This window comes from Copadichromis virginalis, linkage group LG9 (genome assembly GCF_057382275.1).
Source record: "Copadichromis virginalis isolate Kocher_CV1m ecotype Utaka linkage group LG9, C_Virginalis_male_GT1.1, whole genome shotgun sequence".
Taxonomy (NCBI): Eukaryota; Metazoa; Chordata; class Actinopteri; order Cichliformes; family Cichlidae; genus Copadichromis; species Copadichromis virginalis.
Genome location: NC_140626.1, coordinates 8,750,524 through 8,771,277, shown reverse-complemented (window position 1 = coordinate 8,771,277; position 20,754 = coordinate 8,750,524). Strand labels below are relative to the sequence as shown.

The 20,754-nt window shown below is 42.0% G+C and overlaps 1 protein-coding gene across 1 annotated transcript in view; it reads left to right on the top strand.

The window, feature by feature from the left end:
* LOC146701227 (partitioning defective 3 homolog) overlaps positions 1–17,035 on the top strand; it is a 358,058-nt gene extending 341,023 nt beyond the window's left edge. Inside the window, exons 23-24 of the mRNA XM_085467562.1 lie at positions 4,636–4,763; positions 13,324–17,035. Coding sequence (XP_085323688.1) covers positions 4,636–4,763; positions 13,324–13,753 — 558 coding nt within the window. The 3' untranslated portion in view covers positions 13,754–17,035. The remainder of the gene's footprint in view (positions 1–4,635; positions 4,764–13,323) is intronic.
* The last annotated feature ends 3,719 nt before the right edge of the window (positions 17,036–20,754 follow it).

Below are 20,754 nucleotides of genomic sequence, written 5' to 3'. Positions count from 1 at the left end.
GGCAGTCGTGTTTGTGTGTCCGAGACTCGGCAGTTGGCACACTAACACCCTTGCTATCTCTCTGGCCCTACACAACCCCCCTATTTAGAATTTAAGATAGCCCAGAACAATCTCACACCCAGCGAGGAGTTAACACGTTACAGGAAGGCCATATCATGCTGTGAAAAAATAAGGGAAAGCCTAAAACCAGCATTGCAAACCCGTGCTGAGATGTGTTTCTTTCAACCAGATCTCTGACATTGATTGATTGTCGCCTTTTAGGGCTTCTTAGTCATGCTACTGCATGACTTTGTAGGGATTAGTGCTGTGTAATGTTGTGCAAGTAGTGAAGCAAGGTTTAGTGGCAACATGGTTAAAGTAAATACCATAAGCAATGGGATTTGCCATTGTATTTGAACAATACCAACCTTAAAGTTATGTGGCTTGGTTGTTAATGTGGAATAGATTGATGCGTGATCTGATATTGTCACGTTGGTGTTGTTCCCATATCACAGTAATATAGGTCCAAGATCAACGTCGCACTGACCAAAGATGTTATCTGAGCATTCAGTTAGCATTAGCCAAGAAGCTAGCTAATACTAATACATTAGTAGCATAAATTTAGCTAACAGCAAACCTAAATAGACAATATTTTTTATTATATTCCATGAATTAATAAAGAAAACACTTGAAAGCTGCTACCGGTTACAGAAGAGTTTGATATAAATAAAGGCATGTTTTTCTTTTCTTCCCACATTGCAAAACAACGTGATTGGTCAGTTTCACTTAAAGATACAAAAAAGAAAAATGACTTTTGTGCTGCCTTATGTGCATGCTACAAAGTCTCTAAATGATATAGCGATAGCCACACCAACCTCCTATTCACTGTGGTTCCTTGGACCAGAGGCCGGGAAATGGCAGACCACACTGCTTGATCCAGATGGTTACACCGCCCGGAGCTACACACCCTGGTAACCGCAAATGGACTGAGCTTGCTTATAATAAATTGGCGGAATTGGGTCGGTGCAGTGACTTTAAGAGAGAATGATTATCCAACTGGGCTTTTGTCAGGATGTGGTGTTTCACTACCATTCTCTCACTTTCTTCTTGTTGTATTTGCCCATTAGCAATCTTAATGTCTTCCACATGTCTGTTTGTGTACAGCTCGACTGTTCTCTTAAAACGGTTCCCTATGTGGTGGCCTCCAAGCATACTATCAAGAGAAGCATGGGCGGTAAAGCCATATGTTAGTGCTGGCCCATCATCGCAACCTGCTTTGATATCTCAAAGGTTTGTGACCAGCTCTGAACCAAGAAATATTACACCTCGGCTGTCTTGCTCGACTCCCACCCAGCTGCTTTCCTCGTCCTAGTTTTTTTTTTTTTTTGATAGCTGCAAATAATTTTCATAATTACATCCCGCCGGCTCTCATGTTTTAACAGGTGGAGAATTTTTGTTTCCTCCTGCTTTGTCTGTGACACCACCAAGGAAGCAGGGGAAAGATAAAAACGTGCCATATTGACATCATTTTTCACATTATTGGATAAAAACAAACACGGACATCTCTTTGATTTGATTTCAACAAATGTCATGTTTTATATGGCATTATATTCCAGGTCTAACATGAAATAATCTGATTCCCCTTCCCTGGATAATGGCATTAGCCTGACTGATTTTCTCTCCTGGCTATTTCTCATGCATTTCTCTTGGCATGGCGTCATCCACGTCAACCCTTCGGTTTGAGACTGAAGAGTGTAGCACCGCAGGATTCCTCCTCACTTCCTTTCAAATCACATTAATAACTTTCAGAGTGCGTGACTAATTATTTTCTCACTACCACATTCGACTCCAGTAAAATTATTTTTCTTTTCCACCTCTCAGTTCATCTGATATTGGTTTATGTGCTCTACAGTTTCTGAGCCCAGGAAACATGTTGTTGCAGCGAAACCTGAAACATATGAGTCCAATTCACTTCGCCCACGTGGAATACTATTATGTTTTTAAGACTCGGAGGGCTTGAGAAAAAGACTTGCTGTTGACGCTGAGTGAAATGTAATTGCGCTGTTATTGCAGCTGTCCAAGTGAGGAGAAAAGCAGTCATTTCAGGAACAGAAGACGTTTCCAAGAAGACGTTTTTGCTGACAGCTTTTCATTCCACCAGCGCACCTTTACCCCATTGATTAATTCCAGAATTGTTCTCGTCGGTCAGATATTGCTGTATTATCAGAAGTGTTTGGCTTCACAGAGATACACTCGCAGCGTCTATTGATACCCCCCCAAAGGGCACCTTAATACCCCATATTTAGCATGTTTAGACACTTGCTTGTTACTGTAATGTACATATTTATAATACCCATATATCATTCTCTATATGTCTACATGCTGTCAATACAAATAAAGGCAGTAAGAAGAGCTGATTATACTACTATTAACACTTTGACCTTCAGATACCTCGAACTTGAAATAGAGGTCAAAGGTTATATGTGATATGATATTTTAAACCTTTATACAGTACTTAATATATGTTGATATTATGTTTGATAGTTTCAAGGTTTTGGTGATCTTTTGATCAATAAATCCTTCAGTTCACCTGGAAGACCTTGGTTAATGTAAGCCAAATTTTAATGAATTGTTAACATGACCGCACTCTACACCCTGACCAAGTTTGATCAGAAATCATTTGAGACTTTTTGTGACTGAATTGCAAGCACGCACGCAAATGCTACCAAAAACATAACCTCCTTGATGGAGATAACAATGGGAAGGTATCATTTTGTGGCAAATAGGGCTAATGTTGTAAATTGGGGAATTTTAAACTCAAACCCACAATCGTTTCTTCAGCCTAACCACACAGCGAAAAGTACGTAAAACGCAAGTGCAAACAAAATTAATCAGTGAATAGTTTTAATAATGACAAATCCCAAATGGGAGCCTTGCCGCAGTGTTCTGGCTGACAAATGTCACTACATCTTAGAGGTGGCTGTAGCTCAGGTCATCTGTTGGAAGGTTGGTTCAATTCCTGGCTTCCCCTAGTCTGCATGCCAAATATCCTTGGGCAAGATATTAACCCCAAATTGCTCTCCGATGCATCCATCGGAGTGTGAATGTGTGTGAATGTTACTTAGAAAGCACTTAGAACAATGTGCTTGTGCAAATGGGTGTGAATGGGTGAATGCACAAGTTGTGTAAAGCACTTTGAGTGCTCAGAAGAGTAGAAAAGCGCTATATAAGAACCAGTCCATTTACCATTTACATCCACATCTGGCTGTCTGCATCCACAGACACCCTTTCAACCATTAAATGCAGATTTCACATTAAATGCACATTACTGTAGCTGGTGTGTCAAAAGCATGGACACCAAAAGACACCTTGTACTGTATGTACCTTTGCAACACCACCATCTGATTGAATGGCAGTATTTGACATCCTGTGTTTACTGCAAATCAGAGGACAAAGTGCATTAAACTGTGAGTTTAGCTACGTTCTGCCAGCTCTACAAATCCAAAGACTGTGAAGAAGCTGCTCAGGTTTAGAAATCAAATTTGGGTAAATTGTGAGTTATTAAGTGGTTAATTTATTCACACAAGCCATCCACCACTACTTGCCTTCCACAATAAAGCCTGAGCCTTATGAATGCTGACAAGTGGTCAAGCCACGCCTGCAACACCTCTTCAGCTTGCTTCTGTGTAATTGGCTTGTCTCGTTCTTTCATAAGCCAGCTCGTTAGCAGCATGCTGGTGCTGAGGGAGATGATATCTCCATGTCAACCTCACAGATGATCAGACGGCAAACACACATGCACACTGGTACAGGTTAGCAGTGTGTTGTCATATGCATATGAGCGGAATGAAGCCATAGCTGGAAATGCTCGTCTATAATTTATCTCTTCAGCACACTAGTGGTGGGCTAAACTGATCCAAACTGTAGCTATCAAGACCTGCAGCTCACACAAATAAGCTCCATCGCAAAATGTTTAATGCATACTAAAGAGAAAAGTCATATCAACCATGTGGCCAGTGCAGTTTGTTTGAAAAGTTAAGAGAACAGGATTCTTTGTTTGTTTGTTTTAATCACAGCATTCTTTAAAAGCAGTTCTCCTTTCTTAATGTGTGGTTGATATGGACCACAGTTCATTTAGTACTTTATTATCTGTGTACCAGGCAACACAGATCCCTTAAACAAGCCATTCAAAAGGTACCTAGGGTTAAATGGACTAGCTAAACACACTTAGGGCTCTACTACCTTTAAGACTACAATATAAAATAAATCACTAGCCAAGAATCGCTGAAGCTGCAAACAACCAGCATGTGCCACTTTCCCACGAATAAGAACTCGTGTGAACAATTTAAGTTCAATTCATCTTTTATCAAAACAATAATTTTCTTTTCTCTTATATGGACTGGTTCTTATAATGCGCTTTTCTACTCTATCCTGAGCACTCAAAGTGCTTTACACAACACTTTTTTTCAACTGTTTCTGAGTGCTTCCTAACTAACATCCACACACTGTATGCATGCTATAGTCCGATGGATGCATTGGAGAGCAACATGGGGTTAGTACAACATGCACTGAAAGGCTTAAATGCTTGCCTTTGGTCCTCTCTTTGTTACTGTGTATTCACTGTGTCTGTGCTAACTGTATTTGTGGGTTTAACAGGCCAGCAATGGGACGGAGACATCAAGTGGACGCCATTCTGTAACGGTTGAGACTCAGGTCCAGAAACAGCAGCAAGAGGACAGAGATGATTTCCCACAAGCACAGAGACAGTACAATTCCCTGCCACGGTGAGACATCCTTCCTTCCTTTTCTTTCTTTCTTCAAACTGTCCATGCATCCATGCGGCTGCGTTCACCCCTTTGACTTATCACGTCCTCCCTGCCCTTTCTCAACCCCTTCATTTGACTTTTTTTGATTTCCATCAATTTCTTTTCCTCACATGTTTGCCTTCCCCCCCACCTCCCCCCTCCCTCACTTATCTCTTTGGCTTCCCTCAAAGTCAATCACCACAAAGCCACTTTCAACTAATCTCCAGACATTTGAACGATTCTTAGCAAACTCTTTGAATGAAATCATTTAATGTGATCGCTTAGAATTATTTGACTGATATTCAACTTCATTAAGTCAATGCTGACCTGAAGAAAGCGGTGACTTTGTCCCAAGCCCCCCTCTCCAATAACAGCTCCAATATCACATTATTTTTTCTAAAGGCTATTTTTTCCCCCTACAATCTCTTGCCTCGCACAGTTTGCCATTAGGAGCTACAAGCACTGCTCTTCATCTTCTCCATCTTCTTGTTTCGATTCTTTTTTGCATATTTGTCAAAGAGATGCCAATAAAGCTTACCATATCTTACATCTTGAGCCTTTTTTGTGGGAGGGGGTGGTTTAGTATCAATATTTGCCATTTCTGCCAGCAATCCGTTAAATGTCTTTACTGAAGTTTTTAATCTCATGGCAGTAGGTGCAAATTACAAAGTTAACCACTGCTGCTAGGGGAAAGAAAGTCGCATATGAAGCTTAATATCCTGGAAGAAAAGCTCCCCAAGGCAATAATTCTGTCATTTGACTGACTGACACATTATTGTTGAATATTTTCACACTGAAAACAATCCATTGTGAGGGTTTTTTTGCATTGTGAAATGTATTATATGTTCAAAAATGCTAAGAGCAAAGTCAAGATTTATTTCACTTTTGCAGCTTGCCAATTTAAACAAAGACGGAGCCCTTAATATATGTGTGTGTGTGTGTGTGTGTGTGTGTGTGTGTGTGTGTGTGTGCGTGCGTGGTCTTTTCATTTTCTTTGCCAGTTCTCGTCTATGCTGTAACGCACAAGCACCAATCACTTCTTCATATTCATCCCCTTTTGTGTTATGTTGCCTCAAAACACAGTTGGGTCGATGAAAACGTGTTCGTGTCTGTGGATATGGATTTGTGGTCCACACGGACACATAATCAATTTGGTCTGTATAAGGCAGACTGATCTATGCATTCCCCTCATATGTGTTATCTGCTTGCATCTCATGTGGTGTGACAGTTGAGCTGGGACCTTCTCTCCCAGTGAGTTGCTTCTCTTGGGAAAGTTCATGTCTCCGGCCAAGCAGCCAAGCGAGGATGGCCTTTGATATGCATTCCTTTCATAATCTCATAGTGGCTTCGGGCTAAGAGCCACATGAGCTCAGGCTTGATGCTTGACCCTGGCTGAGGCTTTTCGGGGCTTGGTGTGTCGGCATGGCTTCTCATTAAAGAGCTAGTCTTACATCCCCAGATTAATAATCACAATGCCTTCTAATGTCAGCCACCTCTCTTATTGGAACCTCTTCATCTTTTCCTCTTCCAAAGCAGGAAGTCTGAGCAGTCAGCCATTCAGCAGAAAAGGGAACATTCCCTCACCAAAAAACACCCCAGAAGCTTCCAGAGGAAACCATGGTAGCTGGTTATCTGATGACGGCCAGGCTTAGCTCGCTGTCTGGGATGTGAGGATTGGAAGAACACTAATGAAGGCTTGTTGTTGGAGCAGGATTAGCAGTGACAGGCAACGGAGGTCGAGAGTGACTGGGAGAGGAACGAGTGTTTTAGTAGGAAGGAGAGACCACTGATTAGCCCGAAAGAGATGTACACACACACACAAGCACACGCATGAATGCAGTGAATGTCGAGATAAGGTTCTTAACTGCGGGCTGAGTGAACTGCCAGTAGCTCTTTCATCTAGCCGTGCAACTATCGCATTCCCAGCCAAAAGAATATTGTTCCAAGTTAGAAAGAAAACATTATTCCAGGTTTGTAGACAATTTATTTATACAATATAGAAAATGATTGTTGCATTACACATTAGATGCTTTTGGGTGCATGTGTGCGTGCGTGCATGTGTGGAAGCTTTCTCCTACTTCTCATAAACTCTGATTCTTCCCAGCTGTTTTAAAGAAACACACAGCGGCCACAAATGTTCCTGCGAGCCAACTTCCTGGGTTTGTTTGTTATTTTCTGTCATTCTAAATTTACCCCACTCTTTGGCATGATGTATTTTCCCATCCCCTCCCGCTGTACATGTAACTAATCTACTTTGTGATATATTTTGGCAAAGGAGTAGAGGTGATAAGAGAAGTAGATCCCTTGACGCATCAATCACTATTACATTCCTGTGGAGCAACGCAATCTCTCTGCTCTCATCTCTCCGCTTCTGACTTCCCCCTAAAACTTCTGTGCTTTTAAAACCTAAAAGGTCATTCTGGAAACGCAGGTTGCTTCCTCGTGCAACAGGCGTTCCTGTGCTTCTAAACAAGCAACTCCCTCATGAGCGGTGCTGGCTGCTCTGTGAGCCAAGCCAGGGTGTAAGTGCGTGGCGGCTCGCCCAGACGGTGAGGTCCATGTATGGAGCATGTGGTGAGGCTCTCTGCAGTCTGTCCCTACATCTGCCCCTGTACTTGTGCATACTAGCAACCAAATGGCGGAACAAGAGGATGTGTTTGTGTTGCACATGTTCGTAACAGAAATGCATGCACAAAAAAACTCACAAGCTCACAAGAGCCCACATACCCCACGTTTACAGGGCCGTGTGCTTTAGCCCTTCCCCTCCCTTTAGTCATTGTGAACCGCAAGGGCTTTCATTAGAAATGCTGAAATTCTGGGATTCTCATAACAGTTTCACTATGATGATGATAGAAAGAAAATATTTCTAGCAATGGAAAGTTATCAAGAAAGAGGCACTGTGTTTTGTAGCATTTGCTTTAAATCTGTGTGCCCATGATGGCAGCCCTGGCATAGGAACAAACTGTATAGTGTTTCTACTTGCAGTGGAATTCCCTTATTGAAATCCCCACTTCAACATTTATTTTTAAAATGTTTATTATGAAACAGAATGGTATTTCAATAAAAGAAAGAAGAAATAGAAAAAAAAACACAACAGAAGGTCAAAAAACCCACAAAGGAAGTTGAATAAAATAGAACAGAAGTAGAAAAAAACAACTCTCACAAACACAACTGTAGTGTTTCTGGTGAGACATTAATGCACAAGTGACAAAAACATGTGAAGGATTGCACCGAGACATGTTTAAAAGGATTCATCAGTGCTATCAGAGAAAAAAATATCACATGATTCATGTAATACGTTTACTGTTAGCTTGTCAGTTCTGTAGCTGTTCTATCACGTTAATATCTCACCAAAAACACTTTCGTTGTGTTTTCTGTGTGTGTTTTGGTTTGTTTTTTTTTGGGGGGGGGGGTTTGCTGAAGTTTTCCTTTGTATTTTATTTTACTTCCTTTGTAGTTTTTTTTTTTTTATTGCTGTCACCCCTTGAGTCGGCACCCAAGCCGGTGAATGCATTAACCCAAGAAGGAAGTCACCTAGGATCAAATTGATACCATAGCTACATCGACTAAACCTCTCTGACAATTTTGAATTTTGAAAAGGAAAAACACAGCGTTTTGAAAACGCTCCCAAAAATGCATACATTTCAAAACAGAGCTGCCCCGTCGCAGTGTGGACACTCGAAAATGCAGACTTTCTAATAGCGGAGGGCATTATACAGCAGTTGTTTAGATTGCTCTCAATTTTGACAGCCCTAAAAATGATTAATATCAGTTTGTACATGCTCCAGATAGCTTTTCTTCAAATTCTTTAATTCTCACTCGCTTTTGCGCATGCGCAGGACTGTAACATTTTGGGTTGTTTCAATATGGACGCGCAACTCTGTGAAAACAACTGAAAACGCTAGTGTGGACACCGTTTTCTTTTTTTTTTCTTTTTTTTCCTTTAAGCGAAGGACAGTGCGTTTATTTACAGTGAACACATACACCAAGTGGCTATATACAACGTGCAGGGGAAACGGATCCGGGTCGCCAGGGTCCGTGGGAAACAGGGTTGGGAGAAGGGTGTTCCACACTTTCTGTACAAAAACGTTCCCCCTCAATCACTCCTCTCCGCATCGGGTTCCAAAAACGATACTGATAGCTCAACGATCCAGCGAAGACTAGTGCAGACTCGCCATCTAAGTAGTGCAGTAATCAGCTGGGATCAGCGGCCGGTGTGGTGATGAGCAGGTGTGTGGGCCAGCAGCGGGAGCCCGCAGTGAGCATCGCCGTGGCGAGAGAGAGAGAGAGTGAGAGAGAGAGAGAGCGAGAGAGAGAGAGCAAACAAACCACAAACATATTGCCCAATAGAGGATTGACCAGCGGGGCACAGGGACCATGACAGAATGTGTATTTTTTTTTATTTTACCGCAAGCAAAAAGTACTCCACCACAGATTTTCAAATTCTTATCCTACCTTATACTTTTCTTTGCAAATATTTCATTCATTAAACTGCAGTCATGCTTTGGGACCCTATCTGCGATGTTTAAGGGAGCTCTGAAGAAATGTTATGGTTGCAGCTTTTAGGCTTTTTGCATTTGATACATAGGGGCACAACAGTCCTATGTGAAAAGGTCAGTCCATCACAAACCATCATGTTCCCTGATGTTGTCTCCAAGACTTGAAAATATGCTGCCTGTTATTTATTTATTTATTTTTGTCCTGTGGCATTTTGGGATGATTTAAATATTAAGTACAAAAGTTGTCTAAATGGTGCTTAAAATAACATTTCACCATTTGATTTTTGTTTGATTGCAAGAGGAAAGAACAGACAGAGACTGCACAAGTAAATGCTATTTTAAATAAAGATATTAAAATACATACATACATATATATTTATAAATTCACCTGTTATGTTTATCATCCAAACTTGTTTATATTAAGTGTTTAATTACCCTTTTAAAGTCACACTGACAGCAGCAATCTAACATGATCCTAAACATTTTTCATTTAAAATTAAAATAACAAAATGCCATCAACAATCTTTTTTCTTAAATTGCTCCCTGATTTTTGTTATATGCAACTGTACCCAAGTCAGCATCTGACTACAATAAATGCTTAATTGAAAAGGGAATGCCACTATAATATATACACTCAACAAAAATATAAATGCAACACCTTTGTTACTGCTCCCATTCCCCATGGGATGGACGTAGAGACCTAAAATTCAGTCCAGATACACAATATAACCATCCCCCCCAAACAGTGGTCACAAATCAGTCCAAATGTGTGGTAGTGGGCACATCTGCTATATTGAGATAATCCATCCCACCTCACAGGTGTGCCACATCAGGATGCTGATCTGACATCATGAGTAGTGCACAGGTGTACCTCAGACTGCCCACAACAAAAGGCCACCCTGGAATGTGCAGTTTTGTCTCACAGCAAAATGCCACAGATGCCACAAGCAATGAGGGAGCGTGCAATTGGCATGCTGACAGCAGGAATGTCAACCAGATCTGTCGCCCGTGCATTGAATGTTCATTTCTCAACCATAAGCCGTCTCCACAGGCGTTTCAGAGAATATGGCAGCACATCCAACCGGCCTCACAACCGCAGACCTCGTGTAACCACACCAGCCCAGGACCTCCACATCCAGCAGGTTCACCTCCAAGATCGTCTGAGACCAGCCACCCAGACAGCTGCTGGAACAATTGGTTTGCACAACCAAACAATTTCTGCACAAACTGTCAGAAACCGTCTCAGGGACGCTCAACTGCATGCCCGTCGTCCTCATCGGGGTCTTGACCTGACTCCAGCTCGTCGCCGTAACAGACTTGTGTGGGCAAATGCTCACATTCGATGGCGTCTGGCACGTTGGAGAGGTGTGCGCTTCACGGATGAATCATGGTTCACATTGTTCAGGGCAGATGGCAGCTGAGAATGTCCCAGTTCTTGCATGGCCAGCATACTCACCGGACATGTCACCCATTGAGCATGTTCGGGATGTGCTTGACCGGCGTATACGACAGCGCGTACCAGTTCCCACGAATATCCAACAACCTCGCACAGCCATTGAAGTGGAGTGGACCAACATTCCACAGGCCACAATTGACAATCTGATAGACTCCATGTGACCATGTGTTGCACCGCATGAGGCAAATGGTGGTCACACCAGATACTGACCAGTTCTGGGTCCCCAGACCCCCAATAGCACAAAAAACTGCACATTCCAGGGTGGCCTTTTGTTGTGGGCAGTCTGAGGTACACCTGTGCACTACTGATGATGTCAGATCAGCATCCTGATGTGGCACACCTGTGAGGTGGGATGGATTATCTCAATATAGCAGATGTGCCCACTACCACACATTTGGACTGATTTGTGACCACTGTTTGGGAGGGATGGTTATATTGTGTATCTGGAATGAATTTTAGGTCTCTACGTCCATCCCATGGGGAATGGGAGCAGTAACAAAGGTGTTGCGTTTATATTTTTGTTGAGTGTATATATATATATATATATATATATATATATATATATAAAAAAACACCCAGCACGCCCCTGCGGGCGGTTTATCCTTCATGCTCGGGTCCTCTACCAGAGGCCTGGGAGCTTGAGGGTCCTGCGCAGTATCTTAGCTGTTCCCAGGACTGCGCTCTTCTGGACAGAGATCTCCGATGTTGTTCCCGGGATCTGCTGGAGCCACTCGCCTAGCTTGGGAGTCACCGCACCTAGTGCTCCGATTACCACGGGGACCACCATTACCTTCACCCTCCACATCCTCTCGAGCTCTTCTCTGAGCCCTTGGTATTTCACCAGCTTCTCGTGTTCCTTCTTCCTGATATTGCTGTCATTCGGAACCGCTACATCGATCACTACGGCCGTCTTCTTCTGTTTGTCTACCACCACTATGTCCGGTTGGTTAGCCACCACCATTTTGTCCGTCTGTATCTGGAAGTCCCACAGGATCTTAGCTCGGTCATTCTCCACCACCCTTGGGGGCATTTCCCATTTTGACCTCGGGACTTCCAGGTTATACTCGGCACAGATGTTCCTGTACACTATGCCGGCCACTTGGTTATGGCGTTCCATGTATGCCAAGTGGCCGGCATAGTGTACAGGAACATCTGTGTATATATATATATATATATATATATATATATATATATATATATACATATATTTTTATTTTTATTTATTTATTTATTTTTTTGGTGTCCCGTTTGGATTTTTAGCCATCAGAATTGTTGTCTTAAGGCCAAGAAAGATGCCTGGACACCGTTTTCAAATCTATCCGGGCTAGTGTGGACGTAGCCTCAGTTGCACTGCGTTTGAACACTCAGGGCCATCGTACATATTCCACTGCCAATATATCTGCCTATATATATTTACCATGCTTATATTCAAAAGTGCTTTCTTACCAAATGCTGGACTGACTTGGCTGGACATGTGTCACCACTTCCATCAAAACTTTAAATGGGCATATTTTTGAATGGAGTAAAATTCATCAGTTTCATCTAGTTGATTGTGCAATTAAAAACCATGGTTGTTGGGTTTTGTTTTGTTTTTTCAGTTTGTACAAATTGAGAAATGAGTCCCACTTCCCTCAATTGTAAAACCACACAGTTGTGTCTTCTGCCTGTTCCTCACAGCCTCCCTGGAATGCAGGTGTTCTGGCCTAAAAGCATACCGGGCCCCTGTCTCCCTCTGCAGTCTTGTGCCTTGTACTCAAAAGCCTTTTAAGCACACAATGGGTCAGTGAGGTGTGAATGGGATCTCTCTTAGCACCCCTGATGCAAAAGACACTGTCACAGATATTCCATCCCACGTCTGCTCTAATGGATTCTAATAGCCAAAGACCCTGCAGATTTCAATGACAGCTGTCCAGGTGAAAGGGGAGCACGTGTGGTGGGAAGCATGCATGGATGATAGCTCTTTTGTTTAAATTTTGTTTCTAACAAAAGATACGTCCATAAATCTTTGGCCGGCCTGTCAGTGCATGGGCTGACAGGCAAGTCGAAGATGAGTAGAAGCCAGATAACTCTCTGAGGCCTACCATTATTCTGTCTGGTCTGTAAGTGCACCCATCTGCATCCCCAATACCAAGTTAAATGGATGAAAGCCGGCATTTTCTCAGCGAGGTTTTAACATTTATGTTTGTTTACAATGTGGAAATAATAGTCCTGCACGCGTTTCATGCTTCCGATATTTATTTCCTGCCTCTTTCATGTCTCGTTTCTTTTTTCTTTTATGTTACTGGATTCAGTCTAATCACGCAGGAGCCTAAAACAGACCCCTCTGCACCATTGATGTTGCTTTCAGTATTTTAAGTGAATGCCACGTCCTGCTTTTAGCTCTCACACAAATGTGAAAATGATCCCGTTCTCCGCTGAAGTGCAGTTCCTTTTGAATTCCCCTTGAATACTGCTGACCCAGGGGGCTTTTTTTTTTAAACAGAATCAAATAAAATCCACCTCTGTTCGCTTTAGATTTAATTGCTGCTTAAGGTGACTGAGAAAACAGTGCAATTGACCCTCCTACCTGTTTCTGTGTGTTTAGGCAACCTCGCAAGAACAACAGTGCGGCGTCCCAGGACTCGTGGGATAAGATGTACGTGCCAGCAGAGGGATTTCAGCCATCCAAGGAAAATCCTCGCTACTCCGGGGGCCAGGGGTCACGTAACGGCTACCTGGGAACACCCAGTATTAACGCCCGCGTCTTCCTCGAGACCCAGGAGTTGCTGAGGCAGGAGGAAAGGCGTCGAGAGCAGGAGGCCAGCAAAACCAGGCCGCCTCCTGCACAGGAAACCCCCAGCGGCATCACCTTTGACCAGAACAGAGACAGCACTCAAGCCACTGGCTCTGCCATAGCTCGGGCCCTCTCAAAACCCAAGGGGCCCTACAGACAGGACGTGCCCCCATCACCGTCCCAAATTGCCAAGCTCAGCAGGCATCAGAGTTCAGTGAAGGGAAGGCTGTTTTATTCCTGAGAGGGTGAAAAGGAAGAATATGGATGTCTTTAAGGAGATGAGGACTGATCCTAACAAGCATTTACAGGGAAAAAAAAACAAAAACAAGATTTGTGGGATTTTTTTAAAATAAAAATATGAAATATAAAGATTTTTATAGGACTGCTGTAAAAAATGTTTATATTTAAAGAAAGATTTTTTTTTTAATTAAGAACCGTGATCCTTTTTAAGCTGTTTTATAGTCCAGCATTGTGATCATTCATACCTTGTATGTTTATCCTTTAAGTGCCTTTAACGTCATTTGATTGTTTGGTGTTTTTGACTCGTGATCTGCTGTTTTGACCCATCTAACACACCCGGAAAAAGCTGCCATCACAACAGAGCACTGTTTGAGGGGATCTCAGCAGCGCTGCACCTAAACAGTCGTAACCTAATGGGCAAGTCTCAGTCCAGACATGCTTTTTCTACCACGCATCTGCTAGACCTCAGTCGATACCACGCTTGTGTGAATGAGGCTTATTTTTGATGTTCATGGCGACTTTAACTGTGTGTGTGTGTGTGTGTGTGTGTGTGTATTTGAGAGAGAGAAGGTGACAGAGTGCTGGCAGGAGCTGACATGTAGTGGGAGAGTGTGGAGGTTAAAAAGCTTGTGTGAACTGTGGAGTCAGAGCTTGGGTTTTGGGCATGAGCACCCATCCCCCTCACTTCAGGGAAATGTCCCTTTTGGTTTCAGATACAGGACTTACTCAAAGTCTGTATCCTCTTTCCAACCCCCTCTTGTATTCAGTATGATAATCCTAAATTCTCTCTTCCCTTCTGCTGGCTGCTTTATCAGTCCCCCCTCCCCCCTCTCTCACATTGTCGCCATCAATATACAGCACTCTCAGTGGAGGAAAACGGCTTTAGATCTTCTTTATTTCTGCTCCGCTCCACCCACTCAGGGAATCCAGCAGTACAAATGGGGTCAGGTCTGGGTTATTAATTAATGTACGTCATTAAAAATAAATGCACACCTTCGTTTGTGTTTGTTCTCACGTACGGTGAGGAGATACAAAATGGCAACCTTGGCGGCGTGCCGCTTGGCCCCTGGCCTCGCCTGGAGTGATTTGGCCGTAACCGAAGCCTGCTGGCCTTTAGGTGTCTGAGCTGTTCTTCGCTGAATATTTCATCAGGGCAGTTACATGGGAAACTGCATCAGCTCTGCTGTGGGTGGCCTTGGTGTAGTGCTGCATATCCATGGGGCAGATACAATGGAGCTGATTTTGTTTACCTTCATGATTATTTCCATTATTTCCAAACAAGAATTCACTCTTCTGGAGTTGAGGACCTGATTTGCTATGTGAGGCCAATTTTTTTTTCTTAAGGAGAAAAGTGCAGATTACATTTGAGTTACAGTTTAGATTTAGATCAGGTTCGGAAAAATGACTTGGATATATGTTTATATGCACTAAAAAAAACAGGTTATGCTTTCAACTTGAAACTGAGGTGTAAATGTGATCAGGCTGGTGATCAGACTTCTCCTTTGCTACATTACACAACGGTCTTTTGTAACTGTTGTGGTATTACAATATGCTGTTTCATGGTGAATGTGCTCAACAAGCAGATCTCCAGCATTGTCATATGACACATGTAGACCTCTGGTGGTTTCTTTGTGTCAACTTCAGTCACGCTTGGATGGATTTATTTTGAACACCAAGGATGTATCTAACAAGCGAACTCCTTGATTCTCAACTCTGAGATCAGGCACATGTAATAAGAAACCCAGCGAGACATCTGCATGACCAAGAAGTCTGTTAAAAGCTAGCTTGACAAATCAGGTCTCTCTAATTCCATGTTCCAGCCATAGACAAATCAGCCTACCACAGACAGCAGGCCGAAGCTTTGTTGCTTAAAAAAAATGCATTCGATATAATACACTGACTGGAGTTCTCACAGAATGAATTGCACTTTTCTCTTTTGTCCCCTTTGTGATCATTCAAATGAATTTGCTTCGCTAAACCTCTGTTATTTCCTGAGCCCCGGGTTAAGCGCCGAGTCTGGGATTATACTTCTTTGGGAACACACACACGGACAGCTGCGGCCACCACCGAGGCCTTGTTCTTCCTATAACGCTGCTTTCTGGTCCGTACAGAGTTCTCTCGGAGGACACTGCAGTGCGCTGGCAGCACATACAGCAGATCTCTCCACCGTGGCCTACTTAAGCACGCTGAAAATATAACAGCATAAGACTAGAATTAGGATTAAGATAAAACTCCAGGCTACAGTTTCACAGTCGCTGGTGAGATTATCGATTACGGTCCTCACAAGCAGCAAAAAAAAAAAGTATCCTCACACATTGAAAGGAGAGCATGAGTAAGCTTGTTTCGCTACCAATTTTTGCATCGTGCTTGTATGTAGGTGGCCATGTGGTTAAGTGTCTGTGAATGCTGCCAGTAAATAGATTCTCCAATATGTCTCTGAATATGTCTTGGCAGCCATATGAACCACTCTGCTGCCGAGTGGGAGAAGAGCAGAGGAGTAGGAGGGAGAGAAGATGGGAGGCCTGACCTTGCAGATGATTCAGTCAATGGAGTAATCACAACTATTCCTCTGAGTCCGCACTACAAACGAGAGGTTACTGACGAGGCGGCGCTCACTTTTGCTGTCTCTTCTTCTTATTCTCCACATTTATCTCCTCCTTCTGTCTGTCAGTTTGCATCTTTTTTTTTTTTTTTTGCCTGGGCAGAATTGTTGGATCTGGTTGTGTAGATGAAAGTGGTGGTTGCTGTTGTTGTTGGTGGTGGTGTGTGTGTGTTTGCATGGGCGTGCATGTGTTTATGTAAAGGAACTTTGACACAGCAGCTGTTTTAACCAACGTGTCCGTGTTTCATGTCTCATGAACTGTAGAGGCGCCCGTGATATCTAATGATTTTATTCCCCATCTCTCCTATGCAAATTAGATGATATCCCATAATGCACATTTATTATTTGTGTTGTGTAATTAATGTTTGTTCTCCATCTCTGTGACATATGGATATTTTTTCCCCCCATAAAGCTATTATTTCGGGAGATTTTTTTAAAGTCCTGGGATAAATGAGAAAGATATTGCCATATTTTCATTGTGTTTTTACAGCCTTCCTTTATTGTGTTTTATTATCCACAACATGGTACTATGGTAGTGAAAAAAAAGAAAAAAAATTATTAATATGTAAGCACTGTGCAATTTTCCTTTATACAACAGTGTGTCATTAAGAAATGTTTCTGCTGTTCTCTGTACATATGATATGAACCATTTTTTCAGCGAATAAATTGAGGGTAGTTTCAGTCCTTGTAACAGTAATTTCCCTTGATTGCTTTGCTTTAACATTCACAAATTGTTCCTCTCCTTGATAACGCCAGCTAAGGGAAGTAATGAATAACTTATTCTTGCTGCTGCCATACCGGATATGTATTCAGGATTCAAGAATTCAAAATGAAACATTGTTGAACTTATGATAATTATCGGTTATGAAAGTAAAATTGGCTGTTCTCTTTCAGAGGTATGCACATGCATTTGAACTAGGAACGTTCACTTTACTCGTCATCTGGTTGCCATATCATTTCTCACTCTTTCAACATGAAGGCAAGAGAGACCTGAGTAAAGGCTGAACTTTCTAAACAGTTGCTCTTATCACTTTTTGACTGCTGAAACAAGTGGAACGTTTATGGTCTAACTGCAGCTATAAACTGGCGCTAGCTGAAAATGTGGTTTCCACATTTGTTAAAGTGGCAACAAATCCAAAGGTACAAAAAAAGCCCCACACTCGCACATTCTCTTTGTTTTTCATCTCTTTACACTCCAGCCTAGAGCCGGCTTTCCTTCTAACAACATCCTGTGATGACGCTGATGGTGATAAAGACAATAGTTACGTTTATGATGTTGAACTCCGGGGAAAAGGAAGGTTTTAGAAAGTGCAGGTTCTGGCCCTGCATTACAGAACTCCTGCCAAATCTGCCTCATCCTGAGGAAGGGAAAGGCTTTTGATAGAATCCGTCTGCTCAGAGAGGAAACATAGTATAGAGCACATGCACCAGGGGTAGAGACATCCACTACTCCGTATAGCGCCTTGCAGCAGTAAAATTAAGGTGAAGAGTGAGTGGAGTAAATTTGTCCAGCCTGTGAGAGGACAGAGGGTGACTTTAACCCTGAATAATACCTCGAGGGGAAATTTAAAAGCACCTCTGAAGTAACTCTTCTCTGAACATCCCTGCTGAGCCACAGTCCGTTGCTTTTTATATTGCCTTTGATTGAGGGTCAATAGAGCAAATGGGGAGGAAAGAGACTGCATTTGGTCATGTTCCAGCTCTGTTTCAGCTTTCACCTTTCCCAAAATTCAAAGAGCTTTAATAGAAATACATATCAATGCTTTTGTAGAGTATCACAAGACAAGTTTTTTTTTCTTTAACATTTTTTTGTGGCCAGTCTAAAACATTTCCTTCACATCTGAGTACAGCTGAGTACAGCTTTAAAAGTCTAGTTTAAGATAATGTAAAGTCTAACTTTGTTGATATTCAGTTTTTTTAGTAGTGATGTGTTTACAGTGCTATCCTAAATCTTGAGCCACATCTCATTTTTTAAATATTTCATGTCCAAGGAGCCTTTTTCTTTAGACATTTTTTTCACTCATTTTCAGTCCTGACCTTTTACTTGACCATTTTCAGACTGTTTTGTTTGAGCTGCACACTTTAAAAAATCTGAGGAAACTCAACAAGTGAAGGAGTGGCAGGACTAAAAAGTATCCACAGCAGGTGAACATTATCTGTTCATTCATCATTCTTTTGTTTTTAATTAATTTATTATTTTTAAATATGAGGAAAGATCTGAAACAGGACCTGAGAGATGACTTCATTCAGTTGATCCATCTACTGAACAAATGAGCCTAAGCAGCATCAGAAATGGTCTTAATGGGAGTTGTTAAGAAGTCATTCTTAAGAAAGGGAAACGGGGAGAAAAGGCAAATTACACAAGACCTGGTCTAAAACTCAGTGGCAACAGTCTTATGACATCTTTTGGATTTTTGGTTTAATATGTGCAGAGAAGACCATGAAAGAAGTGCGTGTCTAAAGCCATCTGTAAAACACAATCGAAGCTCTGTCGTGATTTAGAGCTGTATTTCAGCCAGTGCTGTTGGGGATCTTGTCAAAATTGATGGAATTATGAACGCTGAAAAGTACCAACAGATTTTGATTCATCATGAAATACCATCTGGAAAGCATCTGATTGGCAAAAGCTTTGTTTTTAGCATGACAATAATACCAAACACTGCCAATGAAGTAAAAGCATACCCAGATTAAAAAAAACATGCATTGGAAAACTATTGGTCATGCATTGGCCTTCCCAGAGCCTGGACATGAACATTATTAAAGCAGTGTGTGATCATTTTGAAGAATTTTGAGAATGAAACAAAAGGTAGAAATCGCCAAAGAAGAGCTTTGGATGTTCTTCAAGATGCCTGAAGAAATATTCCTAAAACTCATATACGTGCTCTATTTTTGTCCAACAATCAAATGTTTCTGTGTGTGTGCAAGCGCTTGAGGACAGTATGGCAGACAAAAACTTCATCGCTACAACATTCCAGACATAAATCCAGTTGACACATCCATAAAGGTAATCTAAAGCCATCAAAAGACAATCCGTTTCATCCCAGTGTGATACAAAACGCAGCATATAACCTACTTTGCTGTATCAGCTTGCACCCTTAACACTTTGAAGCCTGGGGGAACAGTAAAGCTGTCCTTGGCTCTCGTCTGCCTGATCATTACTCACGCTGAAAAAGCTCGGCTGAGACTTTAATATCACCCCTTTTGCATCTCCCCCATCAGATTACTCCATAATGAAAACCTTCAGCGATTTCCAATGATCAACAGCAGACGCTGTCATTCGGCCAGTTTGATTTCATTACTCCACTTTGTCCTCGTGACCCCTGCAGGCCAGACCAGTAGACCCCTGTGCTGGCAAGTGCGAGCATGTTGATATGAGAAGCAGATGGGGTTTGTGTGAACTGCCAGTAGATAAAAATGCTTGTGTCAAGTGACTGGAAGGGTAGGGGTCTTTTCAGCCTGGTGATAGTGGAGTCAGCGTCACCTGTTTTGGGTTGAAGAACCTGCTTCTCCATTCGAGCCATGATCTGCTGCACCGCTGGGATTTCAAAAGCGGAAGTCCACTCTGTAGCAGGAAAACTCACGGCCATAAATCTCAGCAGATGCACAAGAAAAAGCAGTTGTGGGGGGTTGACACAAATGCACACATGCACACACCTACCAAGAGGTTCTTCCCTAAAGGTTTGGGCAACATCTGGCGATTGCATGTTTCTGATGAGCAGATTGTATCTGTAATGGAGGCAGAGGAGGGAGGAATGCTAACGTTTGTTCGTATGTGTGTGTGTGTGCGGCCGAGACAGAGGAAGACTCAACCTAAGAGCAGGCTTACTGAAAAGATGACCAAATGAAGAACAGAGAAACAGAACAGATATCGTGTTTACCAGAACAGGCCTTGCCTCCCGCTTGGTGGGAGAAATTATGGTCTCAACCGGAATCCATGCACTTTGTGCTGCCAGATATTATGTGAAACTGGTGGAGAATCTTTGAGGCCTGCAGGCTCAATTTGTAGAATTTTAAAAGCAGCTAACACGGATGCTGTTGGCTTGTGTTGAGATAGTTTTAGTTTAATGGGTTATATGAATATGTACAGATAGGTGAATTTAAAATATTAAACTGATGCTACATCATTGCATTATAAACTAGAAATGACACTAATACACCAGAAGAAAAAAGAAAGTTGTTTTTTCATTCTTTTTTCAAGAAAATTGCTTCAGTACAGGAAATGTTCCTTATACCTCTTATGTAATGTTTTCTGATGTTGATATTAAATGATCACAAATGCAACAACAACTGACTGATCATAAAAAAATTGGCCCGTTATGAGTTTGCTTTTTTTTTTTTGCTTTAAAAAAAAAAAAAAAAAAAAAAAAAAATATATATATATATATATATATATATATATA